This window comes from Plectropomus leopardus, chromosome 3 (genome assembly GCF_026936395.1).
Source record: "Plectropomus leopardus strain MGB_pleo_1.0 chromosome 3, ASM2693639v1, whole genome shotgun sequence".
Taxonomy (NCBI): Eukaryota; Metazoa; Chordata; class Actinopteri; order Perciformes; family Serranidae; genus Plectropomus; species Plectropomus leopardus.
The window spans coordinates 8,462,694-8,485,094 of NC_142178.1; the positions used below are offsets into that span (position 1 = coordinate 8,462,694).

A 22,401-nucleotide genomic window follows, 5' to 3' on the forward strand; every position below is an offset into this window, starting at 1 on the left:
TTTGGACACAAAATACCCAAATCTGTCTATTTCTGACAGTGATATTTCCAACTTTATCCTACATATACACTATATACTACACATATAGCCCGTATTCCAGTAAGAAAAGGATTCCCTTTAAGTTTTAGTGCTAAGTTTGAACTTTTTTGAATCAACTAATGTTTATATTATTATTTAATTTATAATACCTGTTTTTAGGAGGTGCTACTGCCAACTCAGCTGCCCTACTTCCTGCATCCATGCTGTGCATAAAAAAATAATAGCCCAGAGATATTTTAAACAGTTTCTGCATTTTTGTAATACAAACTTGTTTCAAAGGTCTTCAAAGGTTTTAGGTTTTTTTCTCCCTAAAACAGAATTTTGACAGTCTTAAACAGGGTTACTTGATACCTGAATACTAATTTTGTAGCCTGTGCTGCAAAACTTTCAACCTCTTCAGAATCAATGTTATGTGCAAAAACTGTTCACGTACAGCTCTGTTTAAAGACCTTTTGCAGCCATGAATTAAGACATAAAAATACTCTGCTTGGAATGTGACTGTTATAGTTTTGTCCACTAAAAAACTTAATTTGCCCTGTAAAACCTTAGTACTTATGCTTTACTTTAAAAAAAAACTATGAATCAATAAGCTAGAAATACAGAGGCAGTTTTAGTTGTGTAATTTGGTTTAATTGACTCATTTACAAAGACATATACATATATATATATATATATATATATATGGCTATATCAGAAGCACAACAACTTCATGACACATGAATCACACTGGCACAGCCTACTGTACTGCAGTATCAGAGATGCCAGCGTACAGATAACGTCTTAGTCCTCCCAGGTGTCTCCATAGATGTTCTTCTTCACTGTAACATAAGAAATGTATGAGGAGAAAGAGCTAAATTAGTCTTTTAGTTCCTGCAAAGACAGCAGATGTACTCAGATATTAACCCTTGACAAACCACTGTGCATTTTTAACACCTCGACAGTAAAGTTTACCTTCTTTCTTGGGTCTCCCGGGCTCCTTCTCAGGTGAAGTTTTGAGCAGTGTCTCGGCCTTTTGTGTGAGCGTGACCTCGTAGTTCTCTCTGTTCTTCAGCCTGAGGTCCTCATAGAGGATGGACTTCTTCCTGGGCTCCTCTTCTTCCACTGAAAGGGGTCAGGACAAGGAAAGGGACAGAGGGGTTATCTGGGAAAGTTGATATAATAGTTACTTACTGACAATAGAACTTAACAGAGGCAGGAAGGACATTTTGTAATAGGAAAGATTTGGTTAAATGGTGATTTCTGACAACCCCAGTCAGCATTAGTAACCTTTAGGCTTTATTTTGAGTTTAATTTGTAACTCAGTTATGTATTTCCTTTGTGAAGGAGGCGTGCATCACAATTGTTAAATTTATGATTTCAAGAAGTAAAAGAAGAGTTTGCAAAACCAGATCCACCGAATGCTCTTACAATGATTATATGATATTGGAGTGTCTCTGTTTAGCACCGGAAAGAAGGTGTTTCACCACAGCTGCACACAGCTCTTTCTTCTTCTTCTTTGAGTGCAATGTTTTTTCTCCATTAACTTCATACAGCAATGCTTTTTTGAAAATGTTAAGCAGTATCAATATCCGACTGCAGAGCTGGGACTGTATATTTACCTTTAGCATCAGTACACAGTGCGTCGGCTGTGTGCGTGACTTTGAAGATTTTTGTACAAATATCAGTATCAATAAAAACATACCAAATAATGCTATCAGCTCAGAAAAAAATGAGCCAAAGTGATTCTTTCTTTTTCCTAGTTTGCCAAATTAAAGCTTTAGAACTAGCAAAGGCGAGGCTTTTATCACCCAAATTACTGTTTAACTAGAAAGGCATTCAGAGATCTTCCACCACGGCCGATGTACCTGTCTTCTATGATAAGCTGATTTGCAAACACAACAATATGTCTGGATGTATTTCCAAAACTACTAGAATTATGTCAAAATACGGTTAAATAGCTAAATCCTCATCATCTCATCTGTGCATTTTCATGTAATTCTGAAGCGAAAATATTTCAAATATGTTACATTCATTTGTGAAAACCAGAAAACACTTCTCTCATGTATGTCTGTTCAAATATCAAATACTTAGACTAAAATAACGTGTGTTTGCGTTTTTATAGCCACACTTCAGTTTGATACAAAAGCTTTGTTACAGTTGTGGTGGTGCTACAGATGTACCAGTTCTCTCATGAAACCACTGAGTGCTCCATAACGACTGCTTTCTGTACCAACTTTGAGCAACTACATGTTTAGGCTACCCCAGAGGACTACTAGTACCCTCTAATGTAGACTGTGATATGGTGTCATTGTATTTCTACAATTGGGAATGTTTTGTCACCATTTAACTTTACTACCTATAACTGGATTTTAAGCCATATTGTATGGCACTTATTTCGCCAAGGCAAAATGTTAATGCAGTGTTGATGAAAAAAAATCATTGTGTGTTGGCCATGAACTGGATCTGCTCCAAAATGTAATGAATTCTTCCTTGACCCATGCTACAACAATCCACCAAAACCCTACCAGAAGAGCACCACTGTGAGGGAAGCATGTTGCTGTCTGACTCAATCCAGAAAACTGAGCCAGTATTTTTTTAACGTAATGCTGCAGAACAAAACCCAAATCGAACCAAATACATAACCTCCCCTTGGTGCTCATTATAAGTGCAAAGATCATAGTACTTATTTTCAAAAATTACTGTCAAAATGTTGGTTTACACTGGGCCCAAGATGTTGCTTTTCTCTCTCTCATGCATATTTGCAAAAAAGGATGGTCATTATCATGTGTCTGAAAGATGTATACTGTAGCTCTCTGTGGTACCTGGAGCGCTGAGGTCATCTGCTTTGCCCATTGGCATGAGCGAGTCTGAACTGTGGCCATATACATAATCTCTGTGGCTGATGGGCATCTGGCCGGGGGCCTCTGCTGGCGCGAACATGGCGTCAAATGAAGGGGTGTCTGGGTCACTCAACTCTGACTGAGGACCTTTGGAACTGGGACTGGGAGGACAGCAGAAAATTGGTCCAGGAGTTGTCGATGGATGAAAACATATAGAATCATAATCAAGTGTGTGTGGTACTCACTACTGAGGAGGCAGCCCTGTCCTCTGTCGGAGGGCCTCTCCCAGAGGGGAGTTCTCCAACCTCTTAAACTTCTCCTGGCATATCTTCATGTAGGACATTTTCCCAGCCAGGTAGCCACAGAAGCCAGCGACTGGAGACACAAACACATTGAAATTATCATTATTTTATATACCAATACCCCAGTAATAACTGGAGACAACACTGAGGCCATGACTATTTGCTCTATCATATATCTAATTTTAACTGCAGGAAGGTGATCGCCAAGATAAGTCTTGTTAGTGATGTAAATATGATACTGTAGCTAAACAGGTATGGGACTGTTCATGCAACTTAACTGGAGAGATAAGTTCAAAAATATGCATTATTTTACTGTAAGTCTCAAATCATACTAACACATATTTCGCTGATTTCGCTTATTAAGTACACCTAGTTAAAGGAACAGTGTAAGATTTGGGGAGATTTAGTGGCATCTAGTGGTGCGGACTGGAGATTGCAACAGGCTAAAACTTTTTCCACTCAGACTTCTTTCAGTGCTCATTGTTCAAGAGGTTTTTAACCAGGAGACAAATTATTCGCAAAGGTCTACTACTCTGGACCCAGTGATTAAAAACGGGAAAAACATTCAATAAAGTAGTTTGACGTTTCATATCAGTGTTCTCCCACACTGTTCGGCACATTGGACACAGAGCGCTAGACCAGTACCTGCTAATGTGTGCTCACCTCATTTTCCCTGTTAACTTAGGAGCCAAGTTACCTACAGAGGCATCTTCCTCTCCAAAACAATCAGACCTGGTTATTTTAAGCGCTAAATCATATGTGTTTTTGAACTCTCATCACAGACTGGCTTTTAACTAACACGGCCAACAGAATCACCCTACCTAGAATCAGTGTTAGGCTTGTCTGTGCTACTGGGCTACTGTAGAAACATGGCGGGGCAACATGATAGTCTCCATAAACAAGGACCTGCTCCCTATGTAGATATAAACAGCTCATTCTAAGATAATGCAAACATAATGTTTCTTTTTTGTATGTTTTTGTTTTTTACAGGTGATTATACACTAAAGAAAACATACTTATTATTCTATATTCCATTTCCACCAATATATCCCCCTAAATCCTACACACTCGACATTCAAAACTTATGCATTAAAATGCAACAGTTCTGTAATAAATCCTACCGTCATACGTATTACAATGTTTAATTTTCACTGAAACTCTTTCAAAGGTTCTGATTCAGCATCATGTTTTTTTATAGTCTGTGGTTTGAATTGTTGATGAATGTTATTTAAATATAGTAAGAGGTGTTTCCAATATTTATTCTACTCATTAATATGAGGCAACTGAGTGCATCATCTCCCAGCTTTAACAATCATGAACTTACAGACCACTTTGGGTAGCGATCCAAACCTTGGAGATGCAGACAGAGTCCCTGCAACAGAACAGGTCAATTTAAAATTCAGAATGTGTTTATTTTTATTTTTACAGTTATGTTGGTGATTCATTTACATTATGCACAGTTACCTTTGGCAACTAGGGCTTGAGTGATAGCCATGCTGACCACAGAGAAGGGCACCGCTGTGGAGGAAGCATGCTGGCATTAGACTCAAAACAGAAGGGTCAAGGGAGTAACATCTTTTTACACAAAATAACATCATTAACCTGAGCAAAACGTGAAAGATAAGAAACTTACACCTGTACCAAAAGCTCTCAGTGTTGCACTCCTGAAACACCCTCCTCTCCTCCTCTGTGGGGACGTACTCCATGCCCACTGGAGACTGCACATGAACACACACGAGCACACACAGCACCACTGCTAATTTTAATTCAGTTCATTAATTAGCACTAGGCTTGTTGGCAAACCACACAGACAGTCCAACCTCACAGACAAACTGATGCTATTTAAAACGGCAGACAGCGATAACAGCTGCAGTTCATCCAAAGTTGACGCTAGCAGGCTAACACGTTAGCATCCCGTTTGATAATGGCTGCTCATCGGTGTGTTTACCTGTGCCCCCCTGTGCTGCGCCTCCTCTGTAAAACCCGTGCTGGTGGGTGACATGTCGACGCTAATTTAAAGTTTCAAAGCATGAGAAATTACAAACTGTGAGCCACTTCGTGTCTGACTTGCTCTCTGTTTGGTACAATGTCATTGCTCCAGCTAGCCCTGAAATGACCCGGAAGTTCTTTTTTTTTTTTTTTTTAAATGAATTTTATTGTTGGTTAACTGAAACGAGAAAAGTGATGCTATTATAACAGTACTCGGAGCATATTATTTTTAAATAATCGTACGATACTGTTTTGAGGGTGAAACAAATCCAAAAAGGAGCATATCAGTTAGACGATTTGGCTTTAAACGGAGTCTTTTATTTTGGAAGTTCAAGACTCATTGCAAAGCTATGAGAATGTCGACTGCATCATCTAGTGGTTGGAAAAATAATTGCATGACAAAGTGGATGACTTTTACATGGCAATACAGAATAATAGTATAAGTACCAGTTACATAGCTAACACTATATTACATTACATTCTGTTTTTATAATTTATAGGTTGTCAGTGTACAATATTAGCTATGTTACTGCTATATAACTTTTTATTATCTTTCTATATTATATTGTATGCTATACCATGGTAGTATTTTTTCCACTCTTATTGCATAGGCTACATTTCAACAGAACTGTTACTGTATATTTGTATGACATAAACTGAAAATATATACACACACGTATGACCTGAGTAAAAAAAGTAAATAATGTCATAAAATATCTACTTGGGATTTTTGTTTGTTTGTTTGTTTTTTGTTACTTTGTAGCCTGTCACTGTGTTGCTGTAACATGTAGGACTTACTTTATATCAGTTGAGTTTACATAGTATTGACTACTACAATCCATGATGCTTTCCAAGTCAGGAAATACAGTAAGTTAGGTTATTTATTAGGGGTTAGAGGAAAGATCAATACAGCATAGTTTTGCAATATTTTCTGTGGCAGTACTGAAGTATAGCTGAAGTATAGTTTTGTTTTTGTTTTTGGGTTTTTTTTTAGAACTATATGAATTATTAACATTGCAAATAAAAATGACACTTTTTGGCAGCCTATTATCATAACTAGATAATGCAGATACATAAATACATTTTTCTGTATTAAAAACTAGTGAAGAGAGATGACCATACTGAAAAAATCATCTTGTTGGATGCAAAGGATTTTGACAAAATTTTTATTTGGTGACAAAATTTACAGTTGGAAAAGGGTAGGTAATCTCAATAAATCCCATCACATAATTACAATACTTAGCACATCACACAATATTTAAAATCAAAATAATATCGTATTCTGACTTAAGATTCCCACCTGTTATTTGTATGTCATTAATGTCAATAAGTTGCGAATAAGAATAGATTGGTACACTGTTGTAATGGCATTGTATGGTGCCTAGGTGATGCTGTTGTACTTGTGCAGTCGATAAGGAGACTTTGACTTCCTCTCATACATCATGTGGTTGCATAAAGTCAAAACAAAAAATCTTCTATGCTTGAAATCACATCTTGGTTAAGATAGAGCAAGTGTTTATCCACAAAGAGGAGGAAACAGAGCAGAAAAGAAGAGAATCAATAGCCTAACATTTATTGATTAAACTAAAAATAGGGGTGTAATTTTCCTTTGTTGTCCCAGATTTCACCCATTCAGATTTACTGGCAACATGACATGACAGGAAGCACCAGACCTAATTTCATTTGTGTCTGATCTGTGTCTGTTTGCGTGACAGAGGAGGGTTATGGTTCATTCGGACTGCAAAGGGGCACCTGTGACGGTCAGTTTTGTCATTCAGGGGTCAGTTGAGCTAACCAGGCACACCTATGGTGTGACATGTTGGGGCACTAGGGGTGCAAATTGCCTAATAGCACATTTTACATTGATGCTTTCAAAATGTTAGCGTTCAATAATGTGCACTGCTGCCCCAAATAAACAAATAAATGGTCTTTATTCAATTTCTTGGTGATTTTGGAGGCTGTCATTTGTGGCGCTGTTTAACTGTGGGTGTTTCTATTATTTTGTCCAGATACCCAAATAACAAAAACACCTCTCTGTAAGATACATCAGCTCAACAGCATCACAAGCTATATCCAGAACATTATATATATGTATATATTATGAAGGCAGGATGTAATAAAAAGCTTTTGTATTGGACTGCATAGGTTTTCATTTGATGTACTGTACTTATAAAATGACAACTGAGTAGACCTTCCGAAAACTAAAGTAAACACAAATAACTATCTCCCAAATCCAAAAATTAGATTGCTTAAAGTCAAATTTGGGATTTCATAGTAAATAAAGTCTGGAGCAGCTCCATGGGCAATAAATGGTGAAAGATGTTTTAGGTGACAATGGGAGCAACCAAGGGGATGTTCTGAGTATAGCCTAAATCACAATGTTTATTTACAATAACAAAATCAGTATGTCATGTATTTTAAATAAAACTGCAGTGAGCAAAGCCTGCCACCTAAAAAGGCCCACCCCCCAAAAAATAGTATTGGCCAATATGTGTGTATGTTAACCTATATCTATAATATTTTCACCACTTGACCTTGCTGTTAGACAGCCTTTTTAGACAAGGACTGAAAAGCCACCAGAATCCATCCACAAAAACAGTCATTTATCTTCGCAGAACACTGGAGATTCAGGTCTGCCATAGCACTATTGGTTAATGTGTAAGGTAAAACTACAGTGTACACTTACATTGATATTTATTTTTATAAGTAACTAAAATACATTTTACTCCAGCCCCGTCTACACACTACATTGCTAAGCTTCCATGCCAGTTTGTCAAAGATACTAACAAAGCAACCAAGGTCATGCTAAAAAAAAAAAAAAAGCATAAAAGAAACATCGGACAGGTCTGATCACCGTGTTTAACTAGGTATCTTAAAATTTACAGTTACAGCTCAAAATGACAACAACTTTGCCAATTTCACATATTTCCACAATTGTAATTAACTGCCAGTTGTCAACCAGAAAGTGACTGTTGTTGTTGTTAGTGTGACAGTGTGGGATTCGGTCTATATGGGAACATTTTATATTTCATAACTGGGAACACAACAATAGAATAAAGCTCATTTGGGTTCAGCTAGAGCTTAATTTTATGGGTCCACAATCTATGGAGTCTATGGAGCAGCTCCAGACTTTATATCTCATGACATGGTAAGTTTGAGACTTACTTATCTGGTTTCTGGCTTTGAGAGAGGAGCCCATGTTCACAAATACTGATTGAACTTTTCTAGAATATTGAGAAAACATATAGGACTTATTAATTTAGGTGGTGTCCCCGTTTAAGATAGACATTAAGCATGGGGGTTGCTTTTTTATCAGGACTTGCCCTGGATAAATAGTGTTTTACAAAGTGCACTTGTAGATGCAGATGTAAAAGTGCAGTGCTGATGACTGTCAGTGGGTGAACCCCTGACAGAAAGACAGATAGAGGTTGTAAAAGAGGGTGTCCTCACCTAACATTGTAAGGTCACAACTTCCATGGAAACTCAATGCCTCCATGTGGCCCAGGCTGACTTTCTCTCCTCTAAGTTCTCTCAGCTATCAGCTACACTTTCATAGGCCTCATTGATATGTTGAAGTATTGAACAATGGGTAGCTGTATTAAGAGAATCAATAGATTGCTACAAAAAGTCTCATTGTGTGCCAAAAATAGAGCATCCCCACACACACTGTAGCACACAGTGCACATCCGGCAACCCGCCCCCCCACCTCCATGTGGTCTATCTGTTAGTGGGATAAACCTTTGCTAGGGGAGCCATTCTCTCTGCCACTCATCTCCCATGGGTTCACCAGCTGGAGCTATCATCACTCTGAGGGCTGCAGAGTGCTTTTGTTACAACAATACAGGAATTTCTCTGCAGGAGTTTCTATTTCACATGGATGGACACATTTGCAAAATGGAAGAACAAACATTATTATCTTATATGGCGTAAAACCGGTAAGGTATTCACAGAGATAGCAGGTGTAGGTGTAGGTGTAGGTGTAGGTGAAGGTAGATACCACCAACTCAAGACTTATCAGGTACCATGTGATGTGGATTGCACAAGTTGCAGAGAGATTAAAACTGTTTCAGGTAAGACCAGTCAAGGTTTGCAAGGTGTGTTCAGCTTATCTATGACACGAAGGTGTCTGCGATGATGTGAACGCTGCACATCACACTCTCCTCTGCTCTCCACGGACCCTCCTCCCGCCCCCGTGGAGGAAGCATTTGTAAACCTGAACCCCAGGTGAGCTCAGCACACACAGAGGAAGCATGGACTCACTGCGCCTGCCACAGGTAAGGACAAACATGGCTTCAATCGATCTGCACGCTTTATTGCGGCTGTCACATAAAGAGCTTTGTGACTTTTTTTTTTGTTTGTTTGAATAATTATAAGATAAGTTTTAAAAAATTAAATATAAAGCCCATATGCCTAATGGGTACATTAAACAAAGAACTAACTAACTGCTATTATTAAGTTTATAATTAAAAGATACCCTAACAGATACACCAATTTCTTTTTTTTTTTTAAAGATTTGTATATGATGTAATTATTTGTGTTGTTATTATTCTGAATTACCAATTCATATATATATGTATATATATATATATATATAATTTTATTTTACTTAGATCAAAACCAATGACATGACAGACTGGTAGAGACAAAATATGTATTATTATTATGATGATGATGATATTGATGATGATTCTTATTATTACTATTATTACTATTATTATTATTATTATTATTATTATTATTATTATTATTATTATTATTATTATTATCATCATTTGTTAATTTGGAATTGAAACATGAAATTATTGTTCATTAAAACTGTGTAATGATACTATTATCAACATACGTCATTACAGGAAGAAAGGGCTTCGGTAAATCATACATACAAGAGAATAATATGTATTATAATATTACATATGCAAGAGAACTGTATCAATACTTTATAAACTATTCAAATATCAAACTTATTAAACATATCTCAGTCCAAGTGTAATACACTTTTAATATCGATTTAGACTGGTCGCTTTCATTATTCTGTGTCATACTGTTGTGTGAATGGAATTTTACTGCAGCTGCACCATGTGATGATAAGATCAATACCCTGGCATGTGAGGAAAAGTGTGTGTGTTTCTGTGTGTCTGTGTGTGTGTGAGAGAGAGAGAGAGAGAGAGAGAGATTCCTAAACCTGATGCCCTGACAGTCAAACTTTAATGCTGATTTTATTATTCAGCCAACCACTAACAATGATCAAATACAACTTATAGTTGTCAAATTGTAATCACTTTATACAGAAAGATTTTACTTACAGACAGGTCCTGGACAGAATCCTCTGTGACCTTTAAAAATTGACAAAACAAATGTTTGCACAGTAAGTTTATACTATTGTGGAGTTAAATCCTTATATAATGTTTTCGCTCTCTTTCTTTTTTCCTTTTTTTTAGCCAATGGCTGCTCAAAATTGTAAGGAAGACCACAATGAGAGGCATGGAAATATGAGTAAAGGTATGTTTCATATAATATGACCTGCAACAGAAGGTTATTGATTCTTTCAAATAACAGTTACATTTAACATAGTATATAGTTATACCAAGAAAGGACAGTGAATGTATGAAGGCTTGTTGTCTGTCTTAGAGGTCAAAGCGAGCCCTGCACACTCCACTCTGGCTTTGATTGAGGGGGAGGACACAGACCCATGGGACCTGCCAGAGCTGAAGGACACAGGGGTCCCCTGGTCAGGTAAAGACTTGCAACATTATTACTTGAGCAAGTGTTGTCTTATCCTTGTATTTTACAGAAACGCGCGTGTCCTGATTAGATATGAAAAGTCAGTAAGAGAAGCACAGGCTATGATGGATTACATACAGCCTACTGTCAAGTGTCCACATAACGCTGTTGCATAACCCCACAGGAGCTACGGCTGTTTGTTTTTTTCCTTGCTGTAGATTGCTGTACATTACATATTAATACATTTATGTTATATATAGGGGAGAGTGGGGTCAGCTGGGACAGTGCGTTTTTAGAGGTTAGACAGCAACCATGCCAGTCACTGTACTCATACCACTTCTTCATTTTCAACCACAAATTTGAGACCTTAGAAGTATTCTTAGTATTTCTTCCTAGGATTCCTAGGCATCCTTTAGTATGTCTAATTCCATATGCCAGTAATTTATGAAAGCATAATCATTTTGCAAATGTTTATGTATCAAAAGACATAAGTGAATAAGTGACATTTTAAATGAAAGTTGTTTTAATTTGGACTACAACTTCTGCAATTAAAATAATATTACTGTACAGGAAAAGGTGTCTCAGCCATCCCGGAAAGGCAGAATTTTGGGAAAATGTACTCCTCGGACATTTAACAAAATTGTGTCTTTCATGTTTGGGTTGGTCTCTAAAAAATGATAAATTGTTAGCAGATACCAGTATCTATTCATGGATGAAATTATTTTTATTACTGTTCAAGAAGTCTGTGAGAAATGGAAAGTTATATCATATCAATACAAAAGTGTCTCAGCTGAACCTGTTCTACAGAATAAGTAAGTCTGGATGGAAAGTATTTTATATTTTTATAAATAATTTAGATAACTTCCTTGAGAAAGCTTTTCAATGTGACACAAAAATAATTATTTTTCAGTGTAAAAAAAAACAAAACAATTAATATGCTTTGATCCAATGTCATTTAACAATAAAACATCAAAACGTCTGACAATGACATTACTTTCCTCCTTTACCTCTTTAGATGGACAATAAATCTAATAATTACATTTGATCAAATTATTTAAAAAGCATAGAGATCATTAATAATAGTGGATGTGATGAAGACAGCAGCCATACAGACAGCTGAGCTACCAACATACTGCAGGCACAGATCTGTTTCATATGACTCAACTCTGTGGGCTGTGCAATATGTATATTTATACAGCTGAGATTTTGGAGTGATCGCAAGAAAATCATGTGTGTGATTACTTATATTAATAAAGACTGCAGTCCATCTAGGTTTACCAATTGCAGGATCCTACTACTTTGCACACTGGCTCACTAATTAGCCACTCTTAAATAGAAGGAAGCCGTTGTTTCTATTAATCACACTTGTGTTTCCCTGTTATAACTATGAAATTGTCTGCCACAAAAAAGACCCATAATGGAAATGGATGAATCTGTAAAAAAAAATTAAAAATGTCCTCCCCTTTTTATTCTGCGTCTAATCCCACTCATATCTTGTCTCTGTCCCAGCTCTGGATACCAAAGGGAAGGTGTTGAGAGTGTTGGTGTCAGTTGCAAAGCTGGCCCTGCTGTTGGGTTTCCTCTACATGTTCATCTGCTCTCTCGACATCCTCAGCTCCGCTTTCCAGCTTGTTGGAGGTAAACACACTAACTAACACTTGTCTGGAGCCACATAAACTTGCATGCTAAAGGCCTTTTTGACAGCAGACATTTTGACTTGTCAAAGTGGGAGTTGTTTCTAATAACATTAATGATTGTGGCGTCCCCAGGAATTTGTCATTGGGGTGGCCAGATGGGGCCACTGAAAATCTTATGGTGCCACACTAAAACCAAAAGCCATAACTAAATTAAATGGATTCTGTTATGGCGTTTAAGTATACAGCCTAGCTAAAAAGAAATATGTGAGTTGAGGAATCGCACGCTGATAGACCGTACTTTGAATTCAGATTTTAGAGTTAATGTGATTAATGATCTGATGTGCATATATTCATACTGGTACAGTTTACATTTTAAGTTCCACAACAATGCTGTTTTGATGTGTTATGTATCTACTTACAAATGTGTTAGGGGATTCATTGTTCTTCAAACCCGGCTGGTTGTCCTAAAAAAAGACAAATATACACCTTGAATTTGACAATGAAAACAAAACAAAGCACATGTTTCTGTATTCACCTCATCCAGGTAAAGCTGCAGGTGACATCTTTCAGGACAACACAGTTCTGTCCAACCCACTTGCTGGTCTGGTCATTGGCGTTCTGGTCACCCTGCTGGTCCAGAGTTCGTCCACTTCCTCCTCCATAGTTGTCAGCATGGTCTCCTCTGGACGTGAGTGGGCCTACATACACACGTACACACACAGACACACATCCACACACATGCAAAATATGTATATATGAATGATAATGAAGTTAGAAGTGTGGAGGACTGATGATCAAGGAGACATGTGTTGCTTTGGCAGTGCTCACCGTCCAGCTGGCTGTTCCTATCATCATGGGCACCAACATCGGCACCTCTGTCACCAACACACTGGTTGCCATGACGCAGGCTGGTGACCGCAGCACCTTCCGCAGGTTTGTATTTGACAGATTGCTTCCTGTGACTCCCTTTCACTGCAGTTCAGAGGACCCACAAGACATCTCAGGAACACTGTGATCTGCTGTGAACTGCAGGAATACGCAGAGATAATCTGGGCACAATGTTACATTCACATGCAACAAAATGAATGACCCTGATGAATGATCTGTTATCATTGAAGTAAACAAACTGACCGGTTAAAGATAGACACTGAAATTCTTTTATTTATACAATGGTAACAAACTCCTACAACAGATGCATCAGAATATGCAGTGAGTTCAGCATTTAAGTAACACATCTCAGCCTTTTTAAGGTTTGTGGCAATGAGTCTTTTCCTGGACAACAATAATGTGTGGCTCAAAATATTTACTTGCATATTTCTTCCTTTTACAATGTCCACAGGGCTTTTGCAGGGGCCACAGTGCACGACTTCTTCAACTGGCTCTCTGTGCTGGTGCTGCTGCCTCTGGAAGTCGCCACTGGTTATTTGTACGTCGTCACCAAGCTCATCATCGACTCCTTCAAAATTGAAAGTGGAGAGGCTCCGGACCTGTTAAATGTGATCACTGATGTCCTCACTGAGTCAATTATACAGGTCAAACATAATTTCTGATTATGGGGTTTTCATTTTTTTTTTTTTTTTTAGCTAATTATTGGTATTGTTCAAATCCGAAAAGCAAGTTTTTTGCTTGCAATTAAAAATGAATTTCAAATGTCCAAAACTAAGCTTGAGGACATGCACTCAATATTTGTAAGACCTTGAGGATGCACACCATGTAAACATAACTTTTGTTTGTTAATAAGAAAACTCTTATTTGTCTCAAAAGTAGCAAAAATAATGGAAACAGACGCCTGTGGTTTTTGCTCGCAGGGATTACTTTTACATGTTCAGCTCATTATTTGAAACTCTCGTCCTGTTTGATATGAACATCCAACACTAACATTTTATATATGACAGAAAATAAGGAAAAACATGATAGGTCCCCTTTAAAGAAATGACAAGCTTATCAGAGAGATAAGATGCCTCATAGCATTATTATCTTCTTCAGAGTTTCACATTTCTGTTCTTTTCCCCTCTGACTTAGTTGGATCAGTCTGTCATCAGTGGGATTGCCACCGGGGACCCAGAAGCTAGGAACAAAAGTCTCATCAAGAAATGGTGCCAAACCTTCACCAACACAGTAAGAACAAAGTCAGCAGCAAACCAAATATTCAGAAACATCCAGATAAAAACCTTTTTGTCAAACTGTCTTTGTGTTTCAGACCTTAATGAATGTCACAGTTCCTGGTCCAGAAAACTGCACGTCTCCGTCTCTGTGCTGGGTCGATGGCAACTACACCTTCACACTGAAGAACATTTCTGACACGCACAATATCAAGAAATGTAAGACCAGTTTTCACAGAATTTATACTTTTTTTTTTTTTTTTTTACCTAAGCAGCTTAACAATTACAGTGACATCATTCTTATCCTGATGGAGTTTTATAATCTTTTTTGGTTGAATGATTTAAACTCTATGGGTTGCGAATGTATTGATCTAATTTTCAAGAGCAGAAGACAGCTGCTTTTAGCAACAAAAAAAAGAAAAAAAAAGAAGTGTGTTGATAGGCATCTATCTACACATCATACAATCATACCTTTTTTTCTTCTGCCCCCAAGTGGCCAGAAAAAAATAAATTGACGCAGTTTTAAATCATGAAGGATAAAGGACATCGCCCGCTTGAGTCATTTCTGCAGAACTTCCTTATGTGTTTTCTTCTGTGTTCACAGGTACGCATCTCTTTGTGAATGTGAATCTGCCTGACCTGGCGGTGGGTCTCATCCTGCTGGCTCTTTCTCTGCTGGTGCTCTGCTCGTGCCTCATCCTGATCGTCAAGCTGCTCAACTCCATGCTGAAGGGACAGGTGGCTGCAGTCATCAAGAAGATCCTTAACACTGGTGAGCAGCACTGCACACTGTATGAATAAATTAAATGTGATAGTGTTGGTTAGTGATACATGAATGTTGTGTGTTTGTTTGTGTGTACAGATTTCCCATTTCCATTTGGCTGGGTCACAGGTTACATTGCCATTTTAGTCGGAGCTGGAATGACCTTCATTGTGCAGAGCAGTTCGGTTTTCACTTCTGCTATTACTCCACTTGTTGGTGAGGTCATCATCCATCCATCCATCCATTTCAGTCATTTTAAAAACCAATGTTCATGAAATTCAAGTAAATAGACAATCTGATTCTTCTTTTCTTAAGGTTACTGTAGCCTCTGTTGTTCTTCTCTCTGTGACATCTTAGGAAGTAAAACGATATACAAACACTGTCTCTTTAACAAAGATAGGTTGACTACACTACAGTGGTCAAGGGAGCACACATATTTTATTTGGATGGGGTTTTTGTTGTTGTTGTTTTTGTTTTTAAACTCAAATTAGCAAAAATTGAGGTTTAGAAATGTAACTGACTTTCTGTTAATATAGGAGGGCCAAAGGATGTGATGGTAGACAAAGAGATGGTGTAAAAAATATGTATTTTATTTTGTGTCCTGTTTGTTTGTATAGGTATTGGTGTCATCAGCATAGAGAGAGCATACCCGTTATCTCTGGGTTCAAATATTGGAACAACCACCACAGCCATCCTGGCAGCTATGGCTAGTCCTGGAGACACACTAGCTAATTCTCTGCAGGTCAGTCATTTACTTTCACACAAAAGGTGCAAACTTGTGGGATGACTATATTGGCAGGAACTTTACTTTATAAATGTCATTCTAAATGTATTTATTTTCATTGAAAATATGTCTTATATTTGCATTCACATTAAGAATTAACAAAATCCAAATTACCAATTTTGAACTGATACTTTTTGAAAGGTATGGCACATGAGGGATATCAATAATTGTGAAATCTAGAAGATATTTAAAAAATGAGGTGGTTTCCTGAAAATGGCATTTTGGTAAGAAGTACAGGGAAATCTCCTTTATTATTATTATTTCTAATTAGGGGATGTAATTGTTTATTGGAAAGTATTGCACTCTTAGAAACAATTTATGTTTTTGTGAATAGAATAAAGTTTTGATTTTTTAAAATAAATCCTGTCCTGATACTTATAATTACTTAGAGCAAAATATAGCATACATAGTTCTTACTTGTTCTGAGATTACCAACATGTAAAGTAAAATGTTAAGTAAATGTTTTCATATGTAAAAGAGTTCCTTTTTTTAATTTTTGAGAGGAAAAAAATGACTGAATCATATCAATAAAATTTTTTGATGTTGTCTCCAGATTGCCCTTGTGCACTTCCTTTTCAACATCTCTGGCATCATTCTGTGGTATCCAATCCCCTTCACCCGCATCCCTATCCGGCTGGCTAAAGGCCTGGGAAACATCACCGCCTCCTATCGCTGGTTCGCTGCCGTCTACATCATCTGCTGCTTCTTCGTTTTACCACTCTTCGTCTTCAGCCTGTCACTGGCTGGCTGGCAGGTACTGGTGGGTGTTGGAGTACCTTTAATTGTCATGTTGATCATCATCGTGGTGATAAACGTATTGCAGAAACGGAAACCCGGGTGTCTGCCTGCAGCACTGCAATCCTGGGATTTCCTCCCCCTTTGGGCCCACTCCTTGGCTCCATGGGACAAAGTAGTTGGTGTGATTACCGCCAAATGCTGTTGCTGCTGCAAATGTTGCCAGCTTGCTGCTGACAACAAGGAACACAGAGACAAAGAGTCTGTGGAAAATAACAAGAAATCACACACTGCGGTGTATGATAACCCTGCAATGAGTGCAGAGAAGGAGGTGGAAAATGAAATCAATTTAGAGCTGAAGATTCTGAAAATTACCCGGATTTAAGATTTTATACGTGTGTGACTATTTGTGTATGAGGCAAAATAATGCATTGGTCATGGCACAAAGACCAGCCCCATTTTGGCAATAATCTCAAATTTCCATGATATTTAAGTTATTACTCTTACTGTAAGATGGGAAATGGTTATGTGTGGAATTCCGACTCTCAGCGTACCGCAAGCCAGACAAAGAAATACACTGTGTTAACTGGAGTGACCTTTTAAGGATAAGGCTGGCAATATTCTTTTTTTCTGCTCTCATTGTCAACAAATCCCACAATGCATCAGTCATTTTTTTAGTACTTTCTGAGTTTCCACACCTTCTCTTTGGCTTTCAGTCTCGAGACATTTGGCTCCTGGTGAGGACATAAATGTTAAAAATAGCTGAAAAAAATGTGGTTTCGAGCAGCTGGGCGCTGTAGTTTATAATAAACATTACTCAAACAGAAGGAAATGGTAGATTTGTTGGGCATTATTTTTAGCTGTGGATTACAATTGTTCTTGTGAATATCTCACTGCAGCAGCAACTTTGTTGGACTGAGTAATAACAAACTACAGTGCCTCAGTTCATCATGATGAAAGAAGTTTTTAACCAGTGCAATTGTACATTTACCCAATTAGCAAATACTTTAAAGTATTTTTAACTAGTCTACTTATTTTTTTAATTTTCTTTTTATTGCTCAGCACAAAGACTTTATGAGCTCCACTGTGGTGACAAAGAATTTTGTGCACAAATGTAGCATATTTAATAATATACTGTTCATCATGACTAATTAGAAAATTATAGCATGCTAATGTTGGAAACTAGGAAGATAGTAAACATTATGCCTGGTAAACATCTGCATTGTCAATGTGCGTATGTTAGCATGCTAACGATAGCATGTATCTCATAGCATGGCTGTAGACTCTTAGGGCCATCTCTTACACACAGCATAGCGCATTTGTAATTACTAGTTTCTCATGTTGTGTAACCACCATCACTTATGCCCATCTATGCACTCATGGGCGTGTAGGTCTTAAAATGAGGTGTAATCAAGCGCATTGTTGGCAACAGAAACCTGATCAGAAGTCAAAATGGCGCAGTATTTTCCTGCTGTTTAAAGGGCACACAATTTTTTGATAGTAAAATGTGCCTGTACTCTACTTACAAAAACAGGGACACCTACATTCTGTTCATTGTGAACATAGCAGAGAGCAGAGCGGAGCAGCTGTCTAACTCTCCATTGAGAGAGACTCTGCACATTTATACACAAGGAGCAGATCAACTTCATTAATTATTACAGAAGCTAAAAGTTAAGTTCTGTTTCCCCTGTCAAATTTATCGTTACAGTTGTGCGCAAAACACACCTATGATTAATTAAAGACTAATTGCCTTACTTTGCACCTTGTTTATGCACCAGTTAAGTAAAAATGGAGGTGGACATGCCACAAATGCACTTTAGACCATGCACTATGGATTGTTAATAGATAGATAAATAGTGCCCTTAGTCTTGTTGGACACAGAGTTTTACACGCAGGAATAATCAGACTTTGGCTTCACTGTTAATGCCTCTTTGTTTGATCAATTTTTTGTTATATCTGTTATTTTAATGGGATTTTCCTCTAATCAGCTAAACAAATTGTCACTTAGATAGCATAAAATTTAAAATTTTCCACATATGGTTATTGGATTTTATGTTTTAATGAGGTTCATAAAGTGATGAAATACAAACTGTGTGCAATGCAGAGGTTGTACTATATTCTCTATGTTGTTCAAATGTAAAAAACCCTGAGGATGCCATGGCCTTTGTTCACTAATATACAGTAGATTCAGTCGGTCAGGATCACATCTGCACAAAACCTTCAAGGCAGAGAGCAGGTTTAATATGATACTGACTGGAGAAAATGTTGATTATGTTTCCACAATTCTATCAGATTTCATCTTTTGCTCATTTAGTTGTTTTTTACATTGAACACTGTGTATAAAAGACACATTGAGATCCTTACCACATCGTTTTAAGGTGTAAAAAATATTTTATAATTGAGACGGATAATTGTATTCAAGGAATATGAATTTTGAAATTTGATGAATGTGCATCTGACTAAATGTTTTTAACTTTGAATGCTTAATGTTGAGTTGTACATTGTGTCACTGTAATACCTACGTAAACATTTAAAAATAAAAAAATAAAAATAATACCTTATTGAAAGATTATGTTTTTTTTTCTGCTCACCTGGCAAAAAACACCAGACTCATCATTTTAAATGTACCTTCATTAGCAGAGCTATTATCTGACTCTGTCTAATGGGTATGATAAGAGACAATTTATTGCCCTTCTGTCTCAGTTATCTGAATATTTTCTGAGTAAAGCATGTTGGGAATGAACAATTATGATAAAAGGGAGTAGATCAGGGGAAACACAGCCAGTGTCCAGGAAACAGTTGTGCTGACCGCTATATGGTCACATGTCACTAAACCATGTGCAAACAACAGGAGATGGATTATCAATATGTCAATATGGAGGGCGCGCAAGCAAAGCACACGGACAACCACGAGACACTTTCCACATGGCAAACTGACACTCAATCAAAGTATATGTACATTTACTCAAGTACTGTACTTCAAGCACAGTACTTCACTCTGAAATGCAGAGTAGTGGTATACGTTAAATGTACTTATACTTTACTTGAGTATGTCAGTTTAACAGGGAACTACGCCCATTTTCATTAATGTGCACTGCTGCCCCAAAATAAATAAGCAAATGGTGTTTATTCAACTTCTTGGTGATTTTGGAGGCTGTCATTTGTGGTGCTTTTTAATTGTAGGCGTTTCTATTATTTTGTCCATATACTCAAATAACAGACACTTCTTTGTATAAAACAACAGTTCGACAGCATCACAAATTACCTCAGAACATTGTAACCTCCATGAAGTTAGGATGTAATACAAGGCTGCTGTATTAGACTGCATAGGTTTTTAGTTTGGTGTACCTACTAAACTGGCAACTGAGCGTATTAAAGGGAAACTATGAACATTTTCAAAATGCATACATATTATTCCTATAGTCTAAGACAGTCCAAAAACGAAAAGAAAAAAAGATGTTCTAGATGACACTAAGATGGGGATGTTTTGAGTATATAGGAACAATTTTTATTTCAGAACTGAGAACAGTACAATATAACATAGCTTATTTGGGTATTAGAAATATATACTTGGTGAGACTACGAAATTAGTCATCTAATTAATTCATTGTCTATGGAGCAACTTCAGACTTTATACCCTATGACACTGCAAATTTGAGACTTACTTCTCTGGTTTCTGGCTTAAAGAGAGAGTAGCTCAAGTTCACATTTATTGATTTAGCGTTCCTAAGCCATGGAAATAACATATCGGAATTCTTATTTTAGGTGTTTTCCCTTTAAATGAAACTTTATACTCCAACTCCACTGCATTTCAGAAATATTGTACTTTTTACTCCACCACATTTATTTAACACCTGTATTTACAAGTGACTTTACAGATTAAGATTTGAAAAGAGTGGTTTGTTTGGCCAGTAGTTAAGTCCCACTGAACCCCTAACCAAAAGCCTCAGTATTTCACAATGCGACTCAACACTCAACTATGTTTCTCCAGAGTTACATACTGCACCTTTAAGACCTTCTCAATATACATCATTAATAAAAAAGTAATTTGTCAAATTTCAGGTCAGATGTGTTTCGCATTTGACCTGTTTGCTCTTCACTCTACCTGTCTATCATTTATTGGCATGATGTTAGTTTGTCAGTTAGTTTTGCCAATTACACTGCTTACTTGCTGTAATTATTTAAGTGCACACTAATTTCAGGGGGACTAGTTTGTCTGGTGCATCTGTTTTACTTTAGTGATCAAGTAATACATAAATATCCACTTGGAAAACATTTATTATAAGCAGGCCGATTGTTGAACTACAGAGGAAAGCAGGTGTAATAAGCTCCTGGACTCTTGTTCAAAAATCAGGAGCATGGTCTTACCCTGTTAATGATAAAACAGTGAACCCACCCACAGAGTCATGGTATCTCAGTGCATGACAGGGTGTGTCATTGCTACTGTATAACATCACAATCAGTGATTGAGCAGAGGGCACACCTGCTGATGAGGCTTACGCGCTGATAATATTATCGCATCAAGCTGTAACCGTTTTCATTATTAGGCATCTTTGAGGCGTACCCTATATTTAAGTCTCCAACATTTAGTTTAAGTGATCAAATGAAGTGAGAGAATGATACTTGACTGCAGTATCGGCAGTCAGATTGGTCCAGCTTATTTGGCTGATTCTTGGGTGTCATTCAGTCTCAGCTGAGTCGGGCAAACAGAAGTCACCCGATTTATTTCCTCCTGCCTACTGAGCTTGGGCCAATGCTGAGCCAGGTCATTTTTATGACAACAGGCGTTGTTCAGCTGAAACTATTGGCCCAATTCTGGTGCGTCATTAATCACAAATCTAATTAAGACAAAGCTGAGTCGAGCAACCTGACGCAACCCCATTTATTTGTTTCGGTATGCCAAGTTTGGGCCAATGTTGGACAACATAATTTTTTGAAACATCCAGTGATTACAAGGTCAGCAGCTTGAATTGGGCCTGTTTATTTGGCCCGATTCTTGGGCCGTTTTCCATCCCGAGTCGTAGTCGAATAAGTCAACCAGACATGACCCGACTAATTTCTCCCTGCATGCCAACTTTGGGCCGATACTGGTCCACATCATTTTTTATATGCCCAGTGATTGCAGTGTCTGCAGATTAAATCTGGCCCTTTCATTCAGCCAGATTCTTGAGTGTCATTCATCCTGAGCCTCAGCAAAGTCAGGTAACCAGACGTGGCCTGACTTATTTCTTCCTGCATGCCAACTTTTGGACCGATGCAGGGCCAAGTCATTTTTTGGTAATGCCCTGTGATGTCACTGTCTGCAATCAGAATTGGGCCATTATTTGGCCCGATTCCTGAGCCTCATTCATCCCAAGACAAAGTCAAGTAAGGCAAATGGACGTGGCCTGACCTATTTCTTCCAGCATGCAAAGTTTGGGCCAATGCTTGGTCAAGTTATTATTTGCACAGAGATTCAAAAAGACACGCACATCCTGTAGTGGGTGCTGGATCCAAGATAAATCAAAATG

The 22,401-nt window shown here is 37.6% G+C and overlaps 2 protein-coding genes across 2 annotated transcripts; one reads left to right on the top strand and one right to left on the bottom strand.

Moving 5' to 3' along the window:
* Positions 1-647: 647 nt before the first annotated feature.
* Positions 648-5,286, bottom strand: unm_sa25545 (un-named sa25545). Its single transcript, XM_042485664.2, has 8 exons — positions 5,109-5,286; positions 4,794-4,878; positions 4,625-4,678; positions 4,485-4,532; positions 3,104-3,233; positions 2,841-3,019; positions 991-1,140; positions 648-857 (listed from the first exon to the last, which is right to left on the bottom strand). The coding sequence occupies exons 1-8, from the start codon at positions 5,160-5,162 to the stop codon at positions 820-822; spliced, it is 738 nt and encodes a 245-aa protein (XP_042341598.2). The 5' UTR covers positions 5,163-5,286; the 3' UTR covers positions 648-819.
* A 3,664-nt stretch (positions 5,287-8,950) lies between these two features.
* slc34a2a (solute carrier family 34 member 2a) lies at positions 8,951-19,431 on the top strand. Its single transcript, XM_042485518.2, has 13 exons — positions 8,951-9,423; positions 10,588-10,648; positions 10,778-10,882; positions 12,380-12,508; positions 13,052-13,195; positions 13,329-13,440; positions 13,847-14,039; positions 14,530-14,625; positions 14,708-14,828; positions 15,214-15,381; positions 15,472-15,588; positions 15,990-16,114; positions 16,710-19,431. The coding sequence occupies exons 1-13, from the start codon at positions 9,400-9,402 to the stop codon at positions 17,274-17,276; spliced, it is 1,962 nt and encodes a 653-aa protein (XP_042341452.1). The 5' UTR covers positions 8,951-9,399; the 3' UTR covers positions 17,277-19,431.
* Positions 19,432-22,401: the final 2,970 nt, after the last annotated feature.

Coding starts and splice junctions, on each gene's coding strand:
- unm_sa25545 (XM_042485664.2), bottom strand. CDS start 5,162: ATGTCACCCACCAGCACGGGTTTTACAGAGGAGGCGCAGCACAGGGGG. Junction 4,879..5,108: donor CGCAGCACAGGGGGGCACAG/GTAAACACACCG, acceptor GTTCATGTGCAG/TCTCCAGTGGGCATGGAGTA. Junction 4,679..4,793: donor TGAGAGCTTTTGGTACAGGT/GTAAGTTTCTTA, acceptor CTTCCTCCACAG/CGGTGCCCTTCTCTGTGGTC.
- slc34a2a (XM_042485518.2), top strand. CDS start 9,400: ATGGACTCACTGCGCCTGCCACAG. Junction 13,441..13,846: donor GACCGCAGCACCTTCCGCAG/GTTTGTATTTGA, acceptor CAATGTCCACAG/GGCTTTTGCAGGGGCCACAG. Junction 14,040..14,529: donor TCACTGAGTCAATTATACAG/GTCAAACATAAT, acceptor CCTCTGACTTAG/TTGGATCAGTCTGTCATCAG.